The sequence below is a fragment of the Hyperolius riggenbachi genome, chromosome 1 (genome assembly GCF_040937935.1).
Source record: "Hyperolius riggenbachi isolate aHypRig1 chromosome 1, aHypRig1.pri, whole genome shotgun sequence".
Lineage (NCBI taxonomy): Eukaryota > Metazoa > Chordata > Amphibia > Anura > Hyperoliidae > Hyperolius > Hyperolius riggenbachi.
In genome coordinates, this window is record NC_090646.1 from 529,871,102 (window position 1) to 529,898,191 (window position 27,090).

At 46.2% G+C, this 27,090-nt stretch overlaps 1 protein-coding gene across 1 annotated transcript in view; it reads left to right on the forward strand.

Annotated features, from left to right (window-relative positions):
* Positions 1-27,090, forward strand: part of SRRM4 (serine/arginine repetitive matrix 4) — a 272,219-nt gene that overhangs the window by 129,780 nt on the left and 115,349 nt on the right. The window contains exon 2 of the mRNA XM_068246294.1: positions 21,248-21,364. Coding sequence (XP_068102395.1) covers positions 21,248-21,364 — 117 coding nt within the window. The remainder of the gene's footprint in view (positions 1-21,247; positions 21,365-27,090) is intronic.

Consider the following 27,090-nt stretch of genomic DNA (forward strand, 5'->3'; position numbering starts at 1 on the left):
TTTCTGCAAAAGGAGGATCTACTCAATTTGATTTCATTTCTTTTTTGTGGTGCCCAAATTTATGCACCTGCCTAATTTTGTTTAAACAATTATTGCACACTTTCTGAAAATTCAATAAACTTAATTTCACTTCTCAAATATAACTGTGTGTGTCTCCTATAGGATATATTTAACTGACATTTTTTTATCGTAACAACCAACGATTTATACAGGAAAATCATGACGATTAACAAGGTTGCCCAAACTTTCTCATCCCACTGTATTGTAAACAATGTTCCAACAAGTATTCAGAAGTGATTAGAAGGGCACATCTTTGCTGCAGTCAACTGAGGGTCCTTTTACACTTTGCGATGTGATATGCGAGTAGCAAAATGGCTACTAAAATTTGCACATTACAATTGACTTGCATTGTTTCTGGTGCTACATGCAGTTTGTGGTAACCCACAGCTGTAGCCCTTCCATTGCATCGCAGGAAGTGTGTCATGTTTCATTGACTTTAATGGACATTGCAATGAGGTGTGTTATGTGGACAGAGGCGTAGCTAGGATTTTCAGCGCCCGGGGACAAAGACTATTAATGCGCCTCCCCAAAGTCAAGGGCACCGGGCCAAAAAGGGGCGTGGTCACATAATAAATGTGGGTGTGGTTATGGGTGGAGCCAAATGTATATGGAGGTTAGCAGGCTCACGCTCACCCACCCTCCCACAGTATGTACCTTCCAGCATGTTCCAAGACAAATTCAGCAATCATGAGCCCCCCCCCCCCATCAAGACAAATTCCGCAATCATGAGGCCCCCAACATAACCAACTCAGCAATCATGAGGCCCCCAACAAGACAAATTTAGCAATCATGAGGCCCCCAACAAGACAAATTCAGCAATCATGAGGCCCCCAACAAGACAAATTCAGCGATCTTGAGGCCCCCAACAAATCATGAGGCCCCCAACAAGACAAATTCAGTAACCATGAGGCCCCCAAAAAGACAAATTCAGCAGTCATGAGTCACATAAATAGACAGCATTTCACATAAATAGGTAGAATGCCCCCTTAATATGGTAGACACCTCTCACCTGGCAGCAGTTCTCCAAAATACACTCAATCTGACGTGGTTCCCCAAAAATAGGTAGCCCCAGGTCTATAGTTGTTCCCAGAATAGGTGGCCAGCAGTATAGATGTCCCCAGAATAGGTGGTCAGCGGTATAGATGTCCCCAGAACAGGTAGCCAGGGGTAGAGATGTCCACAGAACAGTTAGCCAGGGGTATATGTACCCAGTATATGTAGGCAGGGGTATGTGTGCCCAGTATATGTAGCCAGAGGTATATGTGCCCAGTATATGTAGCCAGTGGTATATATGCCCAGTATATGTAGCCAGGAGAATAATATGTGCCCAGTATATATAGTCAGGCGTATATGTGCCCAGTATATGTAGCCAGGGGTATATATGCCCAGTATATGTAGCCAGGGGTATATATGCCCAGTATATGTAGCCAGGGGGTATATATGCCCAGTCCACGTAGCCAGGGGGTATATATGCCCAATATATGTAGCCAGGGGTATATATGCCCAATATATGTAGGCAGGGGGTATATATGCCCAGTATATATAGGCAGGGGTATATATGCCCAGTATATGTAGCCAGGGGTATATATGCCCAGTATATGTAGCCAGGGGGTATATATGCCAAGTATATGTAGCCAGGGGTATATATGCCCAGTATATGTAGCCAGGGGTATATATGCCCAGTATATGTAGCCAGGGGGTATATATGCCCAGTCCACGTAGCCAGGGGGTATATATGCCCAGTATATGTAGCCAGGGGTATATATGCCCAGTATATGTAGCCAGGGGTATATATGCCCAGTATAAGTAGCCAGGGGTATATATGCCAAGTATATGTAGCCAGGGGTATATATGCCCAGTATATGTAGCCAGGGGGTATATATGCCCAGTCCACGTAGCCAGGGGGTATATATGCCCAGTATATGTAGCCAGGGGTATATATGCCCAGTATATGTAGCCAGGGGGTATATATGCCCAGTCCACGTAGCCAGGGGGTATATATGCCCAGTATATGTAGCCAGGGGTATATATGCCCAGTATATGTAGCCAGGGGGTATATATGCCCAGTCCACGTAGCCAGGGGGTATATATGCCCAGTATATGTAGCCAGGGGTATATATGCCCAGTATAAGTAGCCAGGGGGTATATATGCCCAGTATATGTAGCCAGGGGTATATATGCCCAGTATATGTAGGCAGGGGTATATGTGCCCAGAATAGGTAGCCAGGGGTATATGTGCCCAGAGTAGGTAGCCAGGGGTATATGCCCAGTATATGTAGTTAGGGGTATATGTGCCCATTATATGTAGGCAGGGGTATATGTGCCCAGAGTAGGTAGCCAGGGTTATATGTGGCCAGAGTAGGTAGCCAGGGGTATATGCCCAGTATATGTAGTTAGGGGTATATGTGCTCAATATATGTAGCCAGGGGTATATGTGCCCAGAGTAGGTAGCCAGAGGTATAGGTGCCCAGAGTAGGTAGCCAGGTGTCCCCCTCCCCAGCAGGAGGGGAGCAGCGCAGAGAAGAGGAAGAGCTGCTCTCTCTCCCTCGCTGTCCCCTCCAATGTCTGTCCGTGGCTGGCAGCGGCGGGCGGAACTTACCTCCGTCTCGTCGCAGCGCCGGATGGATCTGCCGCTACTCCGGTCTGGTTCAGACCAGAGCAGCGGCTGCGCACCCGAACTTCTGGCCGGAGCTGGAGCGAGACAGAGGTGAGTTCCGCCCGCCGCTGCCAGCCACCGGACAGACATTGGAGGGGACAGCGAGGGAGAGAGAGAGCACCTAAGGTGAGGGAAGGAGGGGGGAGATGGCCCCCCTTCCCCACCGTCCGCACAGCTCTCTCTCTTCTCTGCGCTGCTCCCTTCAGCCCCGCAAAAAAAACAAAAACCCGAAGCTCAGCTGGGCGCCCTTGGGGACCCGGCGCCCCGGGGCACTTGTTCTACCCCGACCCCCCCTAGCTCCGCGCCTGTATGTGGAAGCAACGCAATAATTGTAAAATGGGCCTGAGAAGACATAGGTTTTTCAAGTCCTAACACATTTAGGCTGGGTGCGCACATAGCAGACACGCTAGTGTTGCAGAAAACACTGCATTTTTGCTGCTAATGGAAGTCTATGGGCCAAAGGAAAAAACGCATATGCGTATTTAAACCTGCATTTTTTAAACGCTGGTTTTGTTGCATATTATGCAGGAACACTGCCAAAACGCACATAATGAAAGTCAATGGAAACACAATGGTATGTGTTTTTCATGTGTTTTTATATGCGTTTATTCTTTTTTTGCTGTATTTTCACTTCCTGTTGTCTTCCAAGTGATTTGCATAAATGCAAATACAAAAACGCATGGAAAACGCAAACAAACGTGACATAAAATGCAGCCTTTCACGCTATGTCATATGTGAACCCAGCCTAATATTGCATTGACAACAGCAATCCAATACAAGACATGGAGGATTGATCACCCAGCGTATAATGTGGCCATAAATGGTGCTTACAGTGAGTGTCTGTGATTGCGTGTAACAAGTCATCTTTTGATTTGTTAAAAGAACCCAGACTAAATAACAAACAAAAATCATATACAAATATAGAGGCAAACGTACCGTAATAACTGTGCTTCAAGCATTGCCAATCACGCATAAATATTTACAGATGACAAACACAGTATATGCTTCCCAGGAGCCTGGAAATGTGGCATTAAGATGGCAGCCTGAGTCTTCCTACAAGACAGCTGGACTCTTAAAGCAAACCTGAAGTGGAAAAAAAGCCCTTATGATATAATGAATTGTATGTGTAGTACCGATAATGAATTAGTAGCCGAGAACATTAGAAGCAAAGAAAAGAGTCTCATATTTTTATTTTCTGTTATATAGCTTTTTTATATATATAACATTGCATCATTATGTCATATTTGCAGATTAGAAACCACACTCTGGCCCATATGCTTTTTCTCCTGAGTTTTTTCCTAGGAGATGATTTTCATATTCTCTTTAAAATAACTTTTATGCACTTTACAATTAAAAATGGACCCAAAAGTTGGTGAAAAAGTACTATTAAAATAATTTTGAGTAGTTTCTTGCTTGCTGGTGGTTTAAAGACCATTTTATGACAAGGTATGTAAATATCACCCAGGAGAAAACTTAGGAGAAAAGTGAATTGCATATGGGCCTCTGTCTTTTAAAGAGATTCTGTAACACATATTTCAGCCTTATTCCTTCTATCCTATATGTTCCTATACCTGTTCTAATGTGGTCTGTGTTACTGCAGCCTTTTCTAGTTGCACAGTGACTGTGTTATCTCTGTTATATGATTCTAATCTTCTCTCTTCTGTCAGCTCTGTCAGCTGAGGCTGGAATGTGTGGAATGTGCTGCACTGCTTGTCAATGGCAGAAGCTATACACACCCTCTGCAAGCTCTGTATGAGTCAGAGACTGAGCTACTCTCAAGCCTATCACACTTCAGTTAGAAGCCTGCCTAAAAATGGCAATTATAAGCCAGGATTGCAGCAGGGAGTGGCAGAAACAGCACAGAGGGGCCCAGGAGAACATAATGAATAGAATGGTATGCTTTTTATTGTAAGAATTTTAGAGTACAGATTCTCTTTAAAGTGGATCCGAGATGAACTTTTACACATTGCATAATGGTGTTCCTTTCCTATTGTTTATAGGGCATTCCTCAAGCCAAATACTTTTTTGTTTTTGTTTTAATACTCTAATTCCCTATAAACTAACCAAGCCACGCCCACAGGTTTTCAGAGAGCCAAGGCTCTCTCAGACAGTAGCAAGGGCTCATGGGAGCTCAGTCTGGGCAGGAGGAGGGGGAGGTATTACTAGCCAGAGGTTTCAGAGGCAGAGGGGAGGAGGGAGTAGGAGGGGGGATTAGGTTTTTTTTGCTCAAGATGCAGATAAGCCTGCTTCTGTGTAATGTTTACAAACAACATGTCTGCTGTCATTGCATCACAGGAAGACACGATCATATTCTATTAAAACTGTTTGCAGTTAGATTTGCTGTGTAAACTATGTAAACTTTAGATAAGATATATAGACAAGTTACTTGTTATAGTTAGTTTTTCATCTCGAATCCACTTTAAGCTTTATTCTATTTGCATGTTAGTTTTTAGTTAGTGATTCAAAAAGTATTGAAAACAGAGTATTACTGTAATAGCCAGAAATTCACATTTTGAAAAAAATGTGAGAGACCTTTGTTATTTCTTATTCCTTGTAAATTAATATTCCAGACCAGTGTTTTATCAACATTATTACAGAATGTACAGCTTTATAAAAGTCAGTGCTTACCAAGCCCCCATCGTTGTGAGTAACATCCTCTGAAGAACTCCGGGCCTAGATATACTTCCAATACATCAATACTAGATAGGAATGCTTCATAAATGTGCATATAAGCTCTCAAATTCCCCTTATGCTTTAATGAGGTAAAACACACCTTATTTAGATTTGTTTTATAGGATTTATCTTTTTTTATCTTAAAACATACCAAAAAGAATTGACCGCGACAAGTTCAAGTAACCCCTAATCTTATCTGACGTATCCCCTGAGGTGGACATACTCCATGCATAAATCCATCTTGTGAGCTCCATGGGCAAAATGCTTAGAGCCCTGATGCATGTGCCCATTGAGGTATAGTGTGTAAGGGCTGGCTCACACTGGGCGATTTTTCAGCGCTTTGCTGATCACAGTCGATCAGCAAACAAAACGCTGCTACTAATGTATCCCTATGGATACATTCACAAAGCAGCGTTTGCAATTTCTACCAATCGTAAACGCGCCGCATGCAGCGTTTCAGGGGCGATTGCGCAGTGATTCTCGTTCTATGTCAGATTTTGACCGCAAAATGCGATCGCGGAGCTGAACGTGATTGCAGGCAAAGTGTCGAATGTGAACCGGCCCTTAGATGTCTGCTGCAATGCTATGCATGGTACAGGGTTACTGTAGCTACCGGATGTACAAAGAACACCTTGGTGCAGCTGACTGGCTTAAAGTGGACCTGAACTCAGAACTTCCACTGTGCTCTAAAAGATAAGCAACAGCATAATAACATTTAAAGGAAAAAAACATTTCCTTGTTACAGCTGATACAAAGCCTGCAATAAATCTGCAGTGTGTGTACTTCCTGCTTTCATGGAAGTTGACATAGGGTGTGTTTACAACGTAGCTGCTCTGCGGAGGCAGCCAGCTGATACAGCTGAGAGATCAAATTATAAGTTGTGATTAGTCACAGATGAGGGCGAATTAGGCTAAACTCCATAAATAAATACAGGGTGTATTTCTTTATGTTTTCCTTATATCTGGTTTAAGAGTTCAGGCTCAATTTAAGCAAAATACTACAGTTCTTTGTAAACAAAGATTCTTAATATTAGACGATATTAATAGGACTCTGTTATAAAAACAGCCTTGAGTGTATGCATTTTATCTTGCAAATAGAGTGCACATTCAAAGGAGGTCACAGTAATGGTTCCTCCTCTATTTTTCATTAATGATAGTACTAGATGATCATGTATGTTCATGAAAACTCATGGTAATTTGGTCATCTTTAGGATTTTGACTCTGCAATTGCTTTCATTTTATTCCAGCTTTGTTTCAAATGAACAAGTGGATTTTTGGTTTAAAGCGTGGGTAAATATAACGGACATTTGTTGTTTTCACCCAGTATTATATAAGCTGTTCATTTTTCGGGGGCGGCTTTGAGCAAAACAGATTCCTACTCATGATAGGAGTGAGTGGGAGAGAAGAGCAGCGTACAAATGATTGTCTTTTCTTCTGGGCTCTTGGCTGCAGCATGGAGTTGTGACAGACGCTGCTAGTCAATGTTTTGATGGTTAGGAAAACAACATCAGAGAGTGTCAGACGAAAAGCTGTCTGTTAATAGAGTGGTGGAAAGATGTGTTCAGAGGTGGCTGCTGAAATTCCAGACGCATACACACATTTATCCGGCTCCCTGCTAATGCTGATTTCTGGAATACTGAACAGTCCTCATGTGCCACCTTTAAAGCAAATGGTTATGTAGTTAATTCTTCTCCTTTGAGAAATAAAATATGATCATGGCTTTCACCGTAACTCCTACTCAATAAGGTGGATTGTAATTGCTTCTTCAAGACATCTCTGGAATTAGTCAATGGATAGCGCAATCACTGTTAACTCTGAATGAGTACTTCAGCGCTAATAATTCTGTAAAGCATCCATGGAAACAGATTGGATGTATGTATTTTTCTAACTGCTTCAAGTGGGTTCTTGCAGTGACTCCTAGACCTAGAGCAGCAACTATCCTGTTCTGCAGACCAGGCTGAACGTGATAGTTCAGCCTGATTAGTTATCCTGGCCTCTTATATCCTAAACTACTCTGCCAGGGGCGGGCACTGTAAACTACTTCACTGTTCCCACCCCTGGCAGAGATTAAGATAAAATGGGCCCTGGGCAAGGTAGTAGCTTTGACTCCCTAATATGGCCTATTTGGTAATCTGAGAAAGGAGACAGGTCAGAGAAAGTGACAATTGGTCCCCCTGACACCTACTAGGCTCTAGGCACCTTCCTAGGTTGCCTTGTGGATGATCCTGCTCTGACCCCTGGTCTGAGAGGGTTGTATGCAGGTTACAAAATCTGCAAACACTGAAGTAGCGCCTGCAGGATGTCCAGCCAAGCTACATTGTTACTGGTTTAAAAGAACATCTATCAGTTTTGGAAACACTTGTAACTATTCCTATACTTGCTTCATGTTTGCCATATGCTGAACATGCTGATTGTTGGGGCTCACTGTGTCTTTCTGGACAGCCAGAGCAGATTGCAGTGGAATGTCTCTATAATGAGCCTTATGAGAGCACTGACAGGAGGCCAGCCAGGAAGACGAAGCAAGTGCTAATTCCCATAGAGTGCAATGTACAGTCACAGGCAGGGCTGGATTTACCATAAGGCACTGTAGGCTCGCGCCTACAGGCGCCTGATGATGGAAAAGCAGCTCACTCCTCTCACTTAGTGCCTCTCTCCCTTCTTTCCTATGCAGAGTCCCGAGCGGAGTGTAAATGAGAGGTTACTCACTCGGGTCTTGGCATTCCACAGACCAGATCTCCCTTCAGTCAGGGCAACCTCTAGCTACTTAATACTGAGGTTCCGCTAGTTATCTAATATTTGGGGGGCTCCTCTAGCTTCTTAATACTGAGGATAGCTCTGGCTACCTAATGCTAAGAGGCACCTGTAACTACCTATGACGGGCAAGGGAAGTAAGGGAGAACTGACAGCTGGGAAAGCCAGCCAGCCTGTGGTGCAGTTTGGTGGGGTTTGTAGGCAGTGGTGCTCAGCAGAGCTCGAATATTCGAGTAGCTCGAATATTCGAGCTCTTTTCCAGCTATTCGAGGTCGGTATTCGAGCTCCGAATAGCTGGAGCTATTCGAATGGGCTATCCGAGTACACTCGAATAGCCCATTCACTATTCGAGCTATTCGAGCAACCCGGCGCTATTCGAGCTCGGTACCGAGCTCGAATAGCGTCATAGCCCAGATTGATGTCCTTAGAGCCAATCAGAGGGCTCCCAGGCCCTCTGACGGCAGCCAATCACAGAGGGGGACCCTGGCCAGCCCCTACCCTATAAATAGCGGCCGCCATGTTCCGTTTCTCCATGCTTGCCTGAGACTTGTACAGAGAGAGAGTTGCTCCTTTGTGCTTTGGCTTAGCAAGTGCTCTATTGTGATCATTTACCTAGCGTTTTTGCTCACCTACACCTGCCATATACACCTATATTGTTGTTAGTTAGATAGACATTGTATTTTAGTTAGTAGCTTGTGTGTTACATTAGAGACAGGCAGCTGCTGCAAGCTTACAGGTTTAGGCCTCAGGGGGGCCTTGCCTCTGTGGGCAGCTGTCCTCTGTTTATTTCTCTCATCTATACCAGTATTTCTGCTGTCCTTTACTAATAGTATTGTAGTTATACTGTACTAGGAGTAGGACACTCACTGACTGTCACTGTTTATAGGCTACTAGCTAGCTCCTGCGTGTGTGCACTCACTCACTGTCTGTGTGTACACACACTCTATTTCCTTCTGATTACTGATAGATTATTGTTATTTAGTTGTACTTACTTACTACTTACTCTTACTGTACCCGTAGGGACACTCACTGTCACTGTTCATATAGGCTACTAGCTCCTGCGTGTGCGCACTGCACTCACTGTCTGAGTGTACACACACAACACACACTCTATTTCCTTCTGATCGCTGATTGATTATCGTAATTAGTTAGTTGTACTTACTGTTACTACTTACTCTTACTGTACTAGGAGTCTAGGACACTCGGTCACTGTCCATAGGCTACTAGCTCCTGCGTGCGTGCACTCACTGTCTGAGTGTACACACACCCACACTCCATTTCCTTCTGATCGCTGATTGATTATCGTAATTAGTTAGTTCTACTTACTGTTACTACTTACTCTTACTGTACTAGGAGTCTAGGACACTCAGTCACTGTGTTCATAGGCTACTAGCTCCTGCGTGCGGTCACTCACTGTCTGAGTGTACACACACCACCCACACTCTATTTCCTTCTGATCGCTGATTGATTATTGTAATTAGTTAGTTCTACTTACTGTTACTACTTACTCTTACTGTACTAGGAGTCTAGGACACTCAGTCACTGTGTTCATAGGCTACTAGCTCCTGCGTGCGTGCACTCACTGTCTGAGTGTACACACACCCACACTCCATTTCCTTCTGATCGCTGATTGATTATTGTAATTAGTTAGTTCTACTTACTGTTACTACTTACTCTTACTGTACTAGGAGTCTAGGACACTCAGTCACTGTGTTGATAGGCTACTAGCTCCTGCGTGCGTGCACTCACTGTCTGAGTGTACACACACCCACACTCCATTTCCTTCTGATCGCTGATTGATTATTGTAATTAGTTAGTTCTTCTTACTGTTACTACTTACTCTTACTGTACTAGGAGTCTAGGACACTCAGTCACTGTGTTCATAGGCTACTAGCTCCTGCGTGCGTGCACTCACTGTCTGAGTGTACACACACCCACACTCCATTTCCTTCTGATCGCTGATTGATTATTGTAATTAGTTAGTTCTACTTACTGTTACTAGTTACTCTTACTGTACTAGGAGTCTAGGACACTCAGTCACTGTCCATAGGCTACTAGCTCCTGCGTGCGGTCACTCACTGTCTGAGTGTACACACACCCACACTCCATTTCCTTCTGATCGCTGATTGATTATTGTAATTAGTTAGTTCTACTTACTGTTACTACTTACTCTTACTGTACTAGGAGTCTAGGACACTCAGTCACTGTGTTCATAGGCTACTAGCTCCTGCGTGCGTGCACTCACTGTCTGAGTGTACACACACCCACACTCCATTTCCTTCTGATCGCTGATTGATTATTGTAATTAGTTAGTTCTACTTACTGTTACTACTTACTCTTACTGTACTAGGAGTCTAGGACACTCAGTCACTGTGTTCATAGGCTACTAGCTCCTGCGTGCGTGCACTCACTGTCTGAGTGTACACACACCCACACTCCATTTCCTTCTGATCGCTGATTGATTATTGTAATTAGTTAGTTCTTTTTACTGTTACTACTTACTCTTACTGTACTAGGAGTCTAGGACACTCAGTCACTGTGTTCATAGGCTACTAGCTCCTGCGTGCGTGCACTCACTGTCTGAGTGTACACACACCCTTCTGATCGCTGATTGATTATTGTAATTAGTTAGTTCTACTTACTGTTACTACTTACTCTTACTGTACTAGGAGTCTAGGACACTCAGTCACTGTGTTCATAGGCTACTAGCTCCTGCGTGCGTGCACTCACTGTCTGAGTGTACACACACCCACACTCCATTTCCTTCTGATCGCTGATTGATTATTGTAATTAGTTAGTTCTTCTTACTGTTACTACTTACTCTTACTGTACTAGGAGTCTAGGACACTCAGTCACTGTGTTCATAGGCTACTAGCTCCTGCGTGCGTGCACTCACTGTCTGAGTGTACACACACCCACACTCCATTTCCTTCTGATCGCTGATTGATTATTGTAATTAGTTAGTTCTACTTACTGTTACTAGTTACTCTTACTGTACTAGGAGTCTAGGACACTCAGTCACTGTCCATAGGCTACTAGCTCCTGCGTGCGGTCACTCACTGTCTGAGTGTACACACACCCACACTCCATTTCCTTCTGATCGCTGATTGATTATTGTAATTAGTTAGTTCTACTTACTGTTACTACTTACTCTTACTGTACTAGGAGTCTAGGACACTCAGTCACTGTGTTCATAGGCTACTAGCTCCTGCGTGCGTGCACTCACTGTCTGAGTGTACACACACCCACACTCCATTTCCTTCTGATCGCTGATTGATTATTGTAATTAGTTAGTTCTACTTACTGTTACTACTTACTCTTACTGTACTAGGAGTCTAGGACACTCAGTCACTGTGTTCATAGGCTACTAGCTCCTGCGTGCGTGCACTCACTGTCTGAGTGTACACACACCCACACTCCATTTCCTTCTGATCGCTGATTGATTATTGTAATTAGTTAGTTCTACTTACTGTTACTACTTACTCTTACTGTACTAGGAGTCTAGGACACTCAGTCACTGTGTTCATAGGCTACTAGCTCCTGCGTGCGTGCACTCACTGTCTGAGTGTACACACACCCACACTCCATTTCCTTCTGATCGCTGATTGATTATTGTAATTAGTTAGTTCTACTTACTGTTACTAGTTACTCTTACTGTACTAGGAGTCTAGGACACTCAGTCACTGTCCATAGGCTACTAGCTCCTGCGTGCGGTCACTCACTGTCTGAGTGTACACACACCCACACTCCATTTCCTTCTGATCGCTGATTGATTATTGTAATTAGTTAGTTCTACTTACTGTTACTACTTACTCTTACTGTACTAGGAGTCTAGGACACTCAGTCACTGTGTTCATAGGCTACTAGCTCCTGCGTGCGTGCACTCACTGTCTGAGTGTACACACACCCACACTCCATTTCCTTCTGATCGCTGATTGATTATTGTAATTAGTTAGTTCTACTTACTGTTACTACTTACTCTTACTGTACTAGGAGTCTAGGACACTCAGTCACTGTGTTCATAGGCTACTAGCTCCTGCGTGCGTGCACTCACTGTCTGAGTGTACACACACAACACACACTCTATTTCCTTCTGATCGCTGATTGATTATCGTAATTAGTTAGTTCTACTTACTGTTACTACTTACTCTTACTGTACTAGGAGTCTAGGACACTCAGTCACTGTCCATAGGCTACTAGCTCCTGCGTGCGTGCACTCACTGTCTGAGTGTACACACACTAAATTTACTTGTGATTACTACTGATTATTGTAACTGCTAGTTGTACTTCCTGACTGTTACTACTTACTTACTGTACTAGGGGACACTCACTCAGTCACCTCACCAACCAACCCACTCCATTAAAGTACCCCACTTTTCAGCCGCCCTTTTAAAAAACTTTTCTCTATACGCCCAAAACATTGAAGATGTCTGGAAGTGGCAGCCAGCGCGGTTTGGGCAAGGGGAAGGGCAGCAAGGGAATCAGGAGGAGAGGGAGCAGCATTGTGGCAAGCCGCGGCCGCGGGCGCGCCACCATGCACAGTTCCGCAGCAGCAGCAGCAGCGTCAGTGGCTAACATTCCTCCCATAGCCACTGGCCGTGGACGCCTTGGGCGCCGCCCAGCAGGAGCATCTGCAACTCACGCTGCAGAGACACAGCAGCAGCAGCGTGTAGCACCTGCTCCCATTTTCCTCCAGCCGGGTCGGAAACGTCCCATTGAGGAAAAGGATGCAGACACTGTGGTGCAACTCATGACGGAGGATGAGCAGCCCGCCATCAGCTCTGCATCCGAGGCCTCCACCCTCACCACCACCACCACCACCACTTCTGTTCGCAGCAGCCGCCCAGCAGGGTCTGGGGAGGAGGCCAGTTCACCGTCACTCGCCGACCTGTCATTCAGCAGTCTTTTGACCCCAGGCATCATGAGTAAATTGTCTGCTGTTGTTGGCGATCTTGAGGAGGAGATGCTGATGGGCACTTTGGGGGATGAGGGATTGGACAGCAAGACTGTGGCGACAGTCAAGCAGCCCATCCATGCATCAGGAGAGGAGTTTGGGGGGTCCTCATCCCAGCAGGACATGTTTCAGGAGGGGGAGGATGATGATGACCCGGTGACAGACAGAGACTGGGTGCCACCACCTCCAGGGGATGTCGTCCTCAGCAGCTCTGAGGAGGAGGAGGAGGATGCTCTTGTGGGCCTTGCAAGGAGGCGCATCATTGCAAGCATTGGCAGCAGCAGTAGGCAGGTCCCACAGCCTGCTGGTGTCTCAGGCTCAGCAGCAGCAGCAGCAGCATCTGCCAGTACCACCACCAGCCGCACCCAAGCCCCCCAAGCCCCCCCCCCCCAACCACCACAGGGAGACAGGCAGCAGCGCTTCCATGCCGTAGGGGGATGTTTAAGTCACCAATCTGGCGATATTTCACCATGCCCACTGTGTACAGCAAGTACGCCACTTGCAACCACTGTCAGCGGAAGTTGAGCAGAGGTGCAGACCCCTTAAAGTTCTGCACCAGCTCGCTCATCAACCACCTTGCGGCTAAACATTTCCACCAGCATGAGGAGTTCCAGAGGCTGAAGGCATCTGGTGCTGGCAGTGGCACCACACCCATCACTGCACAGCCTTCAGCAGCAGCAGCAGCAACAGCAGCCACCCGCCCTCCTGCTCCTCCAGCAGCACCAGCAGGAGTGCGGAAACGCACTGCTCCTCCCCCCTCTGCAACTCCTGCCGCCGACACTGAGGCCTGTTCTGGCAGCCAGTCCTCAGTGGCCTCCTCCGCTGTGTCTGCTGATTCCCGTGCCAGCAAAAGGCCACGCGTGCGGCAGCTGAACGGCTTGCTGGCACGGGCCATGTGCTCCCAACTCCTGCCGTACACGCTCGTGCAGGAGGGGAGCGACATTCGTGCGCTGCTTGCTTGCGCAGCCCCAGACTGGCAGCTCCCCAGCAGACACTTCTTTGCCCGCAAGGCCATTCCTGCACTGCACCGCTTTGTGATGGCCAATGTGGAGCGAGGGCTGGAGCACGCGGTTGGTGAAAGGGTCCACGTCACCATGGACTCCTGGAGCAGCCGCTTCGGGACAGGCCGCTACCTGTCCTTCACTGTCCACTGGGTCAGCTTGGTGGAAGGGGGTGAGGATGGGAGAGCAGCAGCGGGCACAGCAGCAGCAGCAACACAGTGGGTGGTGCCACCCCGCAGGGTCAGGGGAACTGCAGCAGGTTCCTCCGATCCTCTGCCATCCTCCGGCACACCTGGCCAAACCCCCCGCCTCAGCAGCAGCGTGAAGGCCCGCCACTGCCAAGCGCTGCTGCACTTGGTCAGCCTTGGGAAGACCAAGCTGACGGCAACCCATGTGTTGGCCAAACTCCAGGAGCAGGAGAGGATTTGGCTGACCCCCAGAGGCCTCAGAGTCGGAGAGGTGGTGGCCGACAATGGGGCCAATCTGGTTGCCGCAATAGACAGGGGAAACCTGACCCACATCCCCTGTCTTGCCCACGTGCTGAACCTGGTGGTGCAGAAGTTCCTGCGCACCTACCAGGGGATGGGCGAACTGCTGGAAATGGCAAGGAATGTTGTGCGTCACTTCCGGCGCTCGGCTGCAGCCTGTGCGAGCCTGGAAGACGTGCAAAAGGAGCTGGATCTGCCACGCCATCGGCTGATCCTTGACGTTCCGACTCGCTGGAACTCCACCCTGGCGATGTTGGAGCGTCTGGTTGAACAGAGGCACGCTGTCAACCAGTACCTTGCCCTGGCCACTGTTTCCGCAGCTCAGAGAAGGGACAAGACCAGCAACATCCCGTCCATCGTCCCCGATGATGACTGGAGGCACATGCAGCAGGTGTGCTTTGTGCTGGCTCCCTTCCTGCAGGCCACAAACATGGTGAGCAGGGACCATGCTATGGTCTGCGAGTGGGTGCCCCTGGTTTCTCTGCTGAACAGGGCCCTCGATGCTTTGCTGGAACAGGGAGCGGCAGCCTTGGACCAGCAGGAGCGGCAACCAGCTGCGCAGTCCACCTCTGAGGGGGAGGAGGAGGAGGACTTGGTGGAGGTCCCTGACCTGGCTGCTGATGAGGGGGATCAGCACAGCGCAGCTGAGTTGGTGCGGGGGTGGAGAGAGGATGAGGCGGCAGAGGAGGAGGATGAGGACAGCACTGACGTCGATGTGCCAGCAGACGTGGCCCGCCTCTTCCCAATGGCAGCGCACATGCTGACGTGCCTGCGCAGGGACCCCAGGGTGATCCAGATGAAGCAGAGGGAGGACATCTGGATCAGCATGATGTTGGACCCACGCCTCAAGGGGAAGTTGAGCCAGTTCCTGCCGCCTGCAGGAGGAGACCCAGCGCAACAAATAAGGAGCTTGCAGCAGGCCCTTGTTGAGCGCTTGGAGGAAGCCTTCCCCCAGCCTTCCACCCCCACTGTCCAGCAGCCAGCACAGAGGCAGCAGCAGGTGCCTGCATCCAGCAGCAGCAAGCGCCCCACAGACCTGCTGTCTCTCAGCCACGAGCTCTACAGGACTGTAGAGGCTCCGGCAGCAGTGACTAGAGAGGAGATGCATGCAGCAGCATCCTCCTCCGGTCACAGCCAGCGCCTGACCCGCATGGTGGCTGACTACATGGGGTCGTACAGCGGGCTTGACAGCGATGCCCCTGTTGATCCCATGGAGTATTGGGTCAAGCGCATGGAGATCTGGAGCGAGCTGGCGCAGTACGCCCTGGAAGTGCTGTCCTGCCCCCCTTCCAGCGTGCTGTCCGAGCGCTGCTTCAGTGCAGCTGGTGGCGTGGTCACCGAGAAACGCTCACGTCTGTCTCACAAGTCTGTGGACAGACTGACGTTTCTCAAGATGAACCAGGCGTGGGTGGAAGGCGAGTTCCTGGCCCCTGTTGTCGGCGAGAGGGGGACATGAACTGGCTGCCGGAACCATCGTTAATGTGCCTTACCACCCTTTACCACCTCCTGGCTCCTGCTCACTAAGCCAGCCTGGTTCACTTTGACTATTACGTCGCCTGCAGCCACACATTTTACACCTACAGTGGGCTGCTGTGTACTGCCCTTCTGCTGTCTGTCTGTGTTTCCCACTGCCAGGGTACACAGAATTACCTTCTTCTGCTGCCACTCTGCCACCAGCTATTACGTCAAACAATAGCTATATTGGTTGCAAAACCAAAACCAAACAAACCATTAAAAAAAATAAAAGGTTTAATTTTTCGGAGGTGCCCGGGTTGAAAACTGTGTTGTCCCAGTTGTGTATTGGACACAATGTGGGCTGCACGACCGCTGTCTGGGACCTCCTGTTGTGTTTATTTACAGCCCTGGTATCACCGCTAGGTACCAGGGCTATTATGTCACGCTGCCTACCTGCTGCCACACTCACACTGCTCCTCCACACCTCCTCCTGCTGCTGCTGCTGCTGCTGTCTGTATGTGTTTCCCACTGCCAGGGTACACAGATGATTTACCTTCTGCTGCCACTCTGCCACCAGCTATTACGTCAAACAATAGCTGCTCGCCTACTCCTCCATTCCTCCTCCTGCTGCTGCTGTCTGTCTGTGTTTCCCACTGCCAGGGTACACAGAATTACCTTCTTCTGCTGCCACTCTGCCACCAGCTATTACGTCAAACAATAGCTATATTGGTTGCAAAACCAAAACCCAAACAAACCATTAAAAAAAAAAAAAGGTTTAATTTTTCTGAGGTGCCCGGGTTGAAAACTGTGTTGTCCCAGTTGTGTATTGGACACAATGTGGGCTGCACGACCGCTGTCTGGGACCTCCTGTTGTGTTTATTTACAGCCCTGGTATCACCGCTAGGTACCAGGGCTATTATGTCACGCTGCCTACCTGCTGCCACACTCACACTGCTCCTCCACACCTCCTCCTGCTGCTGCTGCTGCTGTCTGTCTGTGTTTCCCACTGCCAGGGTACACAGATGATTTACCTTCTGCTGCCACTCTGCCACCAGCTATTACGTCAAACAATAGCTGCTCGCCTACTCCTCCATTCCTCCTCCTGCTGCTGCTGTCTGTCTGTGTTTCCCACTGCCAGGGTACACAGCATTACCTTCTTCTGCTGCCACTCTGCCACCAGCTATTACGTCAAACAATAGCTATATTGGTTGTAAAACCAAAAACCAAAAAACCATTAAAAAAAAAAAAAGGTTTAATTTTTCTGAGGTGCCCGGGTTGAAAACTGTGTTGTCCCAGTTGTGTATTGGACACAATGTGGGCTGCACGACCGCTGTCTGGGACCTCCTGTTGTGTTTATTTACAGCCCTGGTATCACCGCTAGGTACCAGGGCTATTATGTCACGCTGCCTACCTGCTGCCACACTCACACTGCTCCTCCACACCTCCTCCTGCTGCTGCTGCTGCTGTCTGTCTGTGTTTCCCACTGCCAGGGTACACAGATGATTTACCTTCTGCTGCCACTCTGCCACCAGCTATTACGTCAAACAATAGCTGCTCGCCTACTCCTCCATTCCTCCTCCTGCTGCTGCTGTCTGTCTGTGTTTCCCACTGCCAGGGTACACAGAATTACCTTCTTCTGCTGCCACTCTGCCACCAGCTATTACGTCAAACAATAGCTATATTGGTTGTAAAACCAAAAACCAAAAAACCATTAAAAAAAAAAAAAGGTTTAATTTTTCTGAGGTGCCCGGGTTGAAAACTGTGTTGTCCCAGTTGTGTATTGGACACAATGTGGGCTGCACGACCGCTGTCTGGGACCTCCTGTTGTGTTTATTTACAGCCCTGGTATCACCGCTAGGTACCAGGGCTATTATGTCACGCTGCCTACCTGCTGCCACACTCACACTGCTCCTCCACACCTCCTCCTGCTGCTGCTGCTGCTGTCTGTCTGTGTTTCCCACTGCCAGGGTACACAGATGATTTACCTTCTGCTGCCACTCTGCCACCAGCTATTACGTCAAACAATAGCTGCTCGCCTACTCCTCCATTCCTCCTCCTGCTGCTGCTGTCTGTCTGTGTTTCCCACTGCCAGGGTACACAGCATTACCTTCTTCTGCTGCCACTCTGCCACCAGCTATTACGTCAAACAATAGCTATATTGGTTGTAAAACCAAAAACCAAAAAACCATTAAAAAAAAAAAAAGGTTTAATTTTTCTGAGGTGCCCGGGTTGAAAACTGTGTTGTCCCAGTTGTGTATTGGACACAATGTGGGCTGCACGACCGCTGTCTGGGACCTCCTGTTGTGTTTATTTACAGCCCTGGTATCACCGCTAGGTACCAGGGCTATTATGTCACGCTGCCTACCTGCTGCCACACTCACACTGCTCCTCCACACCTCCTCCTGCTGCTGCTGCTGCTGTCTGTCTGTGTTTCCCACTGCCAGGGTACACAGATGATTTACCTTCTGCTGCCACTCTGCCACCAGCTATTACGTCAAACAATAGCTGCTCGCCTACTCCTCCATTCCTCCTCCTGCTGCTGCTGTCTGTCTGTGTTTCCCACTGCCAGGGTACACAGCATTACCTTCTTCTGCTGCCACTCTGCCACCAGCTATTACGTCAAACAATAGCTATATTGGTTGTAAAACCAAAAACCAAAAAACCATTAAAAAAAAAAAAGGTTTAATTTTTCTGAGGTGCCCGGGTTGAAAACTGTGTTGTCCCAGTTGTGTATTGGACACAATGTGGGCTGCACGACCGCTGTCTGGGACCTCCTGTTGTGTTTATTTACAGCCCTGGTATCACCGCTAGGTACCAGGGCTATTATGTCACGGCGAGCTGCCTGCCTCATTGACTGCCTGCTGCCACACACTCATCCTCCTCCTCCTGCTGCTGAATTTACCTCCTGCTGTCTTTGTGTTTCCACTGCCAGGGAGCACATACAATGGCGCTTCCAACATGCGTGCGCCCACCAACTATTTGTTACGCTTAAAAATAGCTGCATTTCTTTAAAAAAAAATTGAAAAGAGAAATACGTGAAGATGATGAAGAAGAAGATGAAAAAGAAGAAGAAGATAAAGAAGAAGAAGATGAAGAAGATGAAGAAGAAGAAGATGAAGAAGAAGATGAAGAAGAAGATGAAGAAGAAGATGAAAAAGAAGATGAAAAAGAAGAAGAAGATGAAGAAGATGAAGAAGAAGAAGATGAAGAAGAAGAAGATGAAGAAGAAGAAGAAGAAGATGAAGAAGATGAAGAAGAAGAAGATGAAGAAGATGAAGAAGAAGAAGATGAAGAAGAAGAAGATGAAGAAGAAGAAGATGAAGAAGAAGAAGAAGAAGAAGATGAAGAAGAAGAAGATGAAGAAGATGAAGATGAAGAAGAAGATGAAGATGAAGAAGAAGATGAAGAAGATGAAGAAGAAGATGATGAAGAAGAAGAAGAAGAAGAAGAAGATGATGAAGAAGAAGAAGAAGAAGAAGAAGAAGATATAGAAGAAGAAGATCTAGAAGAAGAAGAAAGATAAAGAAGAAGAAGAACAAGTATATACAGTAACACTACTGAACAAAATTTAGGACACAACTTCTCTTTCCACATTTTTTTTTAAAGGAACATCCCCACATAATCACTTGCTGTTGTTACTTGGAAAAAAAGATGTTTCTTGCATCATTCACCCTCAAAACAAGTGTTGGAAGCTATTTAAGGCCAATTCGAATAGTCAGCTCGAATAGTGAGCTCGAATACCGGCTCGAATAGTGAGCTCGAAGTCCGAGGTCGAATCGAATAGTAAAAATTATTCGACTCGAATATTCGACTGACCTCGAATAATTTACTATTCGAATTCGACCAAACTCGAATTTTAAAAAGGGGTATTTGAGCATCACTATTTGTAGGTCCATAGAGGGTGAAGTCTAGGGTGCCAGGACATCTGTGCCTAAGGGCTCCTGTGATGTAAATACGGGCCTGGTCACAGGTCACACTATATATTTGGACCAGGACCAGCAGCAGCGTTCTTTGCCTGTGTTATGCCTATAGCAAATATGAGCACAGTTAAATGTGAGACAAAATGATGAGTGCATTTAGAAGTCCCGTGGAAACCACGTTTTCAGCTTACAGTCACCACTAATCAGCATAAATCCTGTAAAAGGTAGTTTTCCAGTTTTATTTTGGTAGTAGGAAACCGTTTTCAAACTCTCCTGCTAAAACAAAATGAAAAACCAGCATGCCTCCTATCCCACCAATGCTAAAGGTGAAAAGTGCTCCTTGTTGTTAACAGTGGGACAAGGGTGCCTTGAAAAGTCAGAGGGATGATTTTTATTCTCACCTTGCATGGTATCCCCCTATCGTTGTCAGCCAGATGGGTTGGTTGTAACACAGGGGGCAAGGGCTGAAGGTGGGGGATGGAGTATCTTGTCACCCTAGTAAAAAAAGACACAGAGACATTGGGAGCCCAGATAGTGTAGTATATTAGTAATCAAATGGATGTAAAATCATCAAGAAAGGGCTACTCACAAAGGTAGGTTTCAGCAGGGGCAACCAACCATTTGAAGCAGGTGGAGACAATCTACCTGACTCCACTCGAGGTGTCCAGGTAAGACTAGATGCGGTCGCTCTCCTTGATAAAAGGAACTGGTTGTCACGGTAATTTTGGTCACGCAAAACCAGTAGGTTCCCCTCCAACCTCTGAGGGGTGGGGTTTTTATTGCACAATGGAGGTAGATAAAACCAAGTTAAAATCAGTAAAGACGAAAAAAAGTTGAGGTGGTTTACCTCAATAACGACAGTCTCAGACAACAACGTTTTTTTTTCTTGCACAGGCAATGTGTTTCACGGGTCTGAGCCTGCTTCCTCAGGCTAATACAAGTGCCAAACAGTAGATAGCCAGATAGTTATGATGCCTGAAGGTGTTGGGCACTACTGTCCAGGCCCTTATCCAACCTTGCATGGTGGACAAGAGACCAACAAAGCTTTTGGGCCGGTGGAGGGTGGGGGATACTGATGTAGACAGGGACAGCATCTGGTGGCACAAAAAGCTGCAATCCCTTGGCTTTATAAATCTAATCCTAAGAATGTTTTGTCTCCTTCAGGGACATAAATGATTACCAGTATTGTCTTTTCATGGAGTAATAATAATAATGTAATATGTTTGCTATGTTAATTGATTGTTTCTATACAGAAAACATATGATTACATGTTTCCATTTGCTTTTACAGTGCTGAAGTGAAGTACCCACCATCTGCAGAACAGGAGGATAAGAAGCTGAAGAAGCTGGAGAATGGACTCACAACGGACCGGCTGGGGAGATCACTCAGCCCGCGCCAGCATCACAGGTAACACAGCCACATCTTCAGGGAAATAACGTCTGAAATCACACCGTGACCTTTCTAAATTCAGCAATTAAAACAACCTAAGCTCTGACATATCGTGTATTGAATAAGACTAATTATATGGAGGAGAAAAAAAAGTCAATCTGATGACTTGACAGTGAAACATGAAATAGCATTACAGCTTAAGTGGTATTGAAAGCACACGAGTTCTAAACCCATCCATCTTTATGACATTGCTGAATGTCAAAAAGCCTTTTGAGAAAGCACTGGATAAAATAATTTCCTTGATAAGCCTCTGAAGTCAGCCATTTGCTGACCTCCAAGCCAGGTGCGATGGGGGAATTCGACGTCCATGGCCGAGATTGCTATTTCAGCTCTCTACTGTGCAGGCTTGCGAGCCTCATAAACATGATAGAAAATGCTTTTCTGTAGTCGTAACACAGGACACTTTTATCCTAGCCATTGAACAGCACTTTAAGGAGAAATAACATTTGCCTCAGGAACCCAGCTACTGCAAATTTAAAGCAGTAATCTGTGTGCTTATCAGAGCTGTAGGCACAGATTCCTCCAGGAGGTGTGAAAATGGTATTTGATCATACTTCGAACACATCCAATGGTACCTCTGTTCTACAGGAAGTCTCTACAGAATATTCAGTGAACAGGTAGTTGATATGTTTGCCTAAACACAATAATGTCCTATTGAGCGTAGTAGAGCTGTGAAGCAGTTCAATCCATAATCCACAAGAAGGGAGGTAGAATATATCTGGTAAGTGGTTAAACTGTGAGTGCCTACAGGAATAATGTTACAAATCAAAACCACTATCAGCATGGCCAATCCTGCAGACAGCATCCATTCGCACAGAATGTTGTTTTGAACTAAAGCAATAGTTCAGTGTGTGTCCAACTGAATGGAGCCGCTCAAAGAAAACCTTCAACATTTCAGAAACCATACGGTACACGAAGAACTTGTTTTATGTATGTCTGTACATTTATCCTTAGTGATTTTTTTCTTTGCTACTAATCCTCGCTAATTTAATTAAGTCCATTTTAAAGGACAACTGAAGTGAGAAGAATATGGAGGCTACCATGTTTATTTCCTTTTAAAGAGACTCTGAAGCCAAGAAAAAACAGGTTTTTACTTTAAAAACCTGCCTAACATAATTGCCCCACCTACAACGCCGCATCCCCGCGGCTGAAAACTCAATTAATAACCCCAAACTCCCGGGGCAAAAATCCATGACTTTCTTGGTCGGGGATATTGCTGCCCAGGGAGGCAGAGCATTGAGCTGCAGCTCTGCCTCCATGCGCGTCAATCAGCGCCGATCGACGCCTCTCAACCGTCCATCTCAGTGAAGGAAGACTGAGAGGGGCGAGGGAGAGGCGGCGATCCGCGCTGATGGACGCATGTAGAGGCAGAGCTACAGCTCAAAGCTCTGCCTCTATGCAGAACGAGCCCCGCGATGTGCCCCGGTGAGTTTGAGGGGATTTATGGAATTTTCAGTAGCGGGGATGCAGCGTTTTAGGTGGGGCAATTATGTTAAACAGGTTTTTAAAGTAAAAACCTTTTTTTTTTCCTTGGCTTCAGACTCTCCCTTAAACAATACAGGTTGCCTGGCAGCCCTGCTGATGTAGTAGTGTTTGAATAACACAAGCTTGTGGCTAATCTTATCAGATCTAACAATAATGTCAGAAACACCTGATCTGCTTCATGCTTGTACAGCGTCTATGGCTAAATGTATTAGAGGCAGAGGATCAGAAGGACAGCCAGGTAACTGTTATTGTTTAAAAGGAAATAAATATGGCAGTCTTCATATCCCTCTCATTACAGTTGTCCTTTAACCACTTGAGGACCTAGGGCTTTCTACCCCTTAAGGACCGGCCACTTTTTTTCCATTCAGACCACTGCAGCTTTCACGGTTTATTGCTCGCTCATACAACCTACCACCTAAATGAATTTTGGCTCCTTTTCTTGTCACTAATAAAGCTTTCTTTTGATGCTATTTGATTGCTCCTGCGATTTTTACTTTTTATTATATTCATCAAAAAAGACATGAATTTTGGCAAAAAAATGATTTTTTTAACTTTCTGTGCTGACATTTTTCAAATAAAGTAAAATTTCTGTATACATGCAGCGCGAAAAATGTGGACAAACATGTTTTTGATTAAAAAAAAACCCATTCAGTGTATATTTATTGGTTTGGGTAAAAGTTATAGCGTTTACAAACTATGGTGCCAAAAGTGAATTTTCCCATTTTCAAGCATCTCTGACTTTTCTGACCCCCTGTCATGTTTCATGAGGGGCTAGAATTCCAGGATAGTATAAATACCCCCCAAATGACCCCATTTTGGAAAGAAGACATCCCAAAGTATTCACTGAGAGGCATAGTGAGTTCATAGAAGATATTATTTTTTGTCACAAGTAAGCGGAAAATGACACTTTGTGAGAAAAAAAAAAAAAAAAAAAAGTTTCCATTTCTTCTAACTTGCGACAAAAAAAAATGAAATCTGCCACGGACTCACCATGCCCCTCTCTGAATACCTTGAAGGGTCTACTTTCCAAAATGGGATCATTTGTGGGGTGTGTTTACTGTCCTGACATTTTGGGGGGTGCTAAATTGTAAGCACCCCTGTAAAGCCTAAAGGTGCTCATTGGACTTTGGACCCCTTAGCGCAGTTAGGCTGCAAAAAAGTGCCACACATGTGGTATTGCCGTACTCAGGAGAAGTAGTATAATGTGTTTTGGGGTGTATTTTTACACATACCCATGCTGGGTGGGAGAAATATCTCTGTAAATGACAATTTGTTAATTTTTTTTACACACAATTGTCCATTTACAGAGATATTTCTCCCACTCAGCATGGGTATGTGTAAAAATACACCACAAAACACATTATACTACTTCTCCTGAGTACGGCGATACCACATGTGTGGCACTTTTTTGCACCCTAACTGCGCTAAAGGGCCCAAAGTCCAATGAGTACCTTTAGGATTTCACAGGTCATTTTGAGAAATTTCGTTTCAAGACTACTCCTCACGGTTTAGGGCCCCTAAAATGCCAGGGCAGTATAGGAACCCCACAAATGACCCCATTTTAGAAAGAAGACACCCCAAGGTATTCCGTTAGTAGTATGGCGAGTTCATAGAAGATTTTATTTTTTGTCACAAGTTAGCGGAAAATGACACTTTGTGAAAAAACACAATTAAAATCAATTTCCGCTAACTTTTGACAAAAAACAAAATCTTCTATGAACTCACCATACTCCTAACGGAATACCTTGGGGTGTCTTCTTTCTAAAATGGGGTCATTTGTGGGGTTCCTATACTGCCCTGGCATTTTAGGGGCCCTAAACCGTGAGGAGTAGTCTTGAAACGAAATTTCTCAAAATGACCTGTGAAATCCTAAAGGTACTCATTGGACTTTGGGCCCTTTAGCGCAGTTAGGGTGCAAAAAAGTGCCACACATGTGGTATCGCCATACTCGGGAGAAGTAGTACAATGTGTTTTGGGGTGTATTTTTACACATACCCATGCTGGGTGGGAGAAATACCTCTGTAAATGGACAATTGTGTGTAAAAAAATCAAAAGATTGTCATTTACAGAGGTATTTCTCCCACCCAGCATGGGTATGTGGAAAAATACACCCCAAAACACATTGTACTACTTCTCCCGAGTACGGCGATACCACATGTGTGGCACTTTTTTGCACCCTAACTGCACTAAGGGGCCCAAAGTCCAATGAGTACCTTTAGGATTTCACAGGTCATTTTTGTTTCAAGACTACTCCTCACGGTTTAGGGCCCCTAAAATGCCAGGGCAGTATAGGAACCCCACTAATGACCCCATTTTAGAAAGAAGACACCCCAAGGTATTCCGTTAGGAGTATGGTGAGTTCATAGAAGTTTTTATTTTTTTGTCACAAGTTAGCGGAAATTGATTTTAATAGTTTTTTTTCACAAAGTGTCATTTTCCGCTAACTTGTGACAAAAAATAAAATCTTCTATGAACTCACCATACTCCGTACGGAATACCTTTGGGTGTCTTCTTTCTAGAATGGGGTCATTTGTGGGGTTCCTATACTGCCCTGGCATTTTAGGGGCCCTAAACCGTGAGGAGTAGTCTTGAAACCAAATGTCGCAAAATGACCTGTGAAATCCTAAAGGTACTCATTGGACTTTGGGCCCCTTAGCGTACTTAGGGTGTAAAAAAGTGCCACACATGTGGTACCGCTGTACTCAGGAGAAGTAGTATAATGCGTTTTGGGGTGTATTTTTACACATACCCATGCTAAGTGGGAGAAATATCTCTGTAAATGACAATTGTTTGATTTTTTTACACACAATTGTCCATTTACATAGAAATTTCTCCCACCCAGCATGGGTATGTGTAAAAATACACCCCAAAACACATTATACTACTTTTCCTGAGTACGGCGGTACCACATGTGTGACACTTTTTTGCAGCCTAGGTGCGCTAAGGGGCCCAACGTCCTATTCACAGGTCATTTTGAAGCATTTGTTTTCTAGACTACTCCTCGCGGTTTAGGGCCCCTAAAATGCCAGGGCAGTATAGGAACCCCACAAGTGACCCCATTTTAGAAAGAAGACACCCCAAGGTATTCCGTTAGGTGTATGGCGAGTTCATAGAAGATTTTATTTTTTGTCACAAGTTAGTGAAAAATGACACTTTGTGAAAAAAAAACAATAAAAATTAATTTCCGCTAACTTTTGACAAAAAATTAAATCTTCTATGAACTCGTCATACACCTAACATAATACCTTGGGGTGTCTTTTTTTTCTAAAATGGGGTCACTTGTGGGGTTCCTATACCGCCCTGGCATTTTACAGGCCCAAAACCGTGAGTAGTCTGGAAACCAAATGTCTCAAAATGACTGTTCAGGGGTATAAGCATCTGCAAATTTTGATGACAGGTGGTCTATGAGGGGGCGAATTTTGTGGAACCGGTCATAAGCAGGGTGGCCTTTTAGATGACAGGTTGTATTGGGCCTGATCTGATGGATAGGAGTGCCAGGGGGTGACAGGAGGTGATTGATGGGTGTCTCAGGGGGTGGTTAGAGGGGAAAATAGATGCAATCCATGCACTGGGGAGGTGATCGGAAGGGGGTCTGAGGGTTTGGCCGAGTGATCAGGAGCCCACACGGGGCAAATTGGGGCCTGATCTGATGGGTAGGTGTGCTAGGGGGTGACAGGAGGTGATTGATGGGTGTCTCAAGGTGTGATTAGAGGGGGGAATGGATGCAAGCAATGCACTGGCGAGGTGATCAGGGCTGGGGTCTGAGGGCATTCTGAGGGTGTGGGCGGGTGATTGAGTGCCCTAGGGGCAGATAGGGGTCTAATCTGATAGGTAGCAGTGACAGGGGGTGATTGATGGGTAATTAGTGGGTGTTTAGGGTAGAGAATAGATGGAAACACTGCGCTTGGGTGGTGATCTGATGTCGGATCTGCGGGCGATCTATTGGTGTGGGTGGGTGATCAGTTTGCCCGCAAGGGGCAGGTTAGGGGCTGATTGATGGGTGGCAGTGACAGCGGGTGATTGATGGGTGGCAGTGACAGGGGGTGATTGATGGGTGGCAGTGACAGGGGGTGATTGATGGGTGATTGATAGGTGATTGACAGGTAATCAGTGGGTTATTACAGGGGAGAACAGATGTAAATATTGCACTGGCGAATTGATAAGGGGGGGTCTGAGGGCAATCTGAGCGTGTAGGCGGT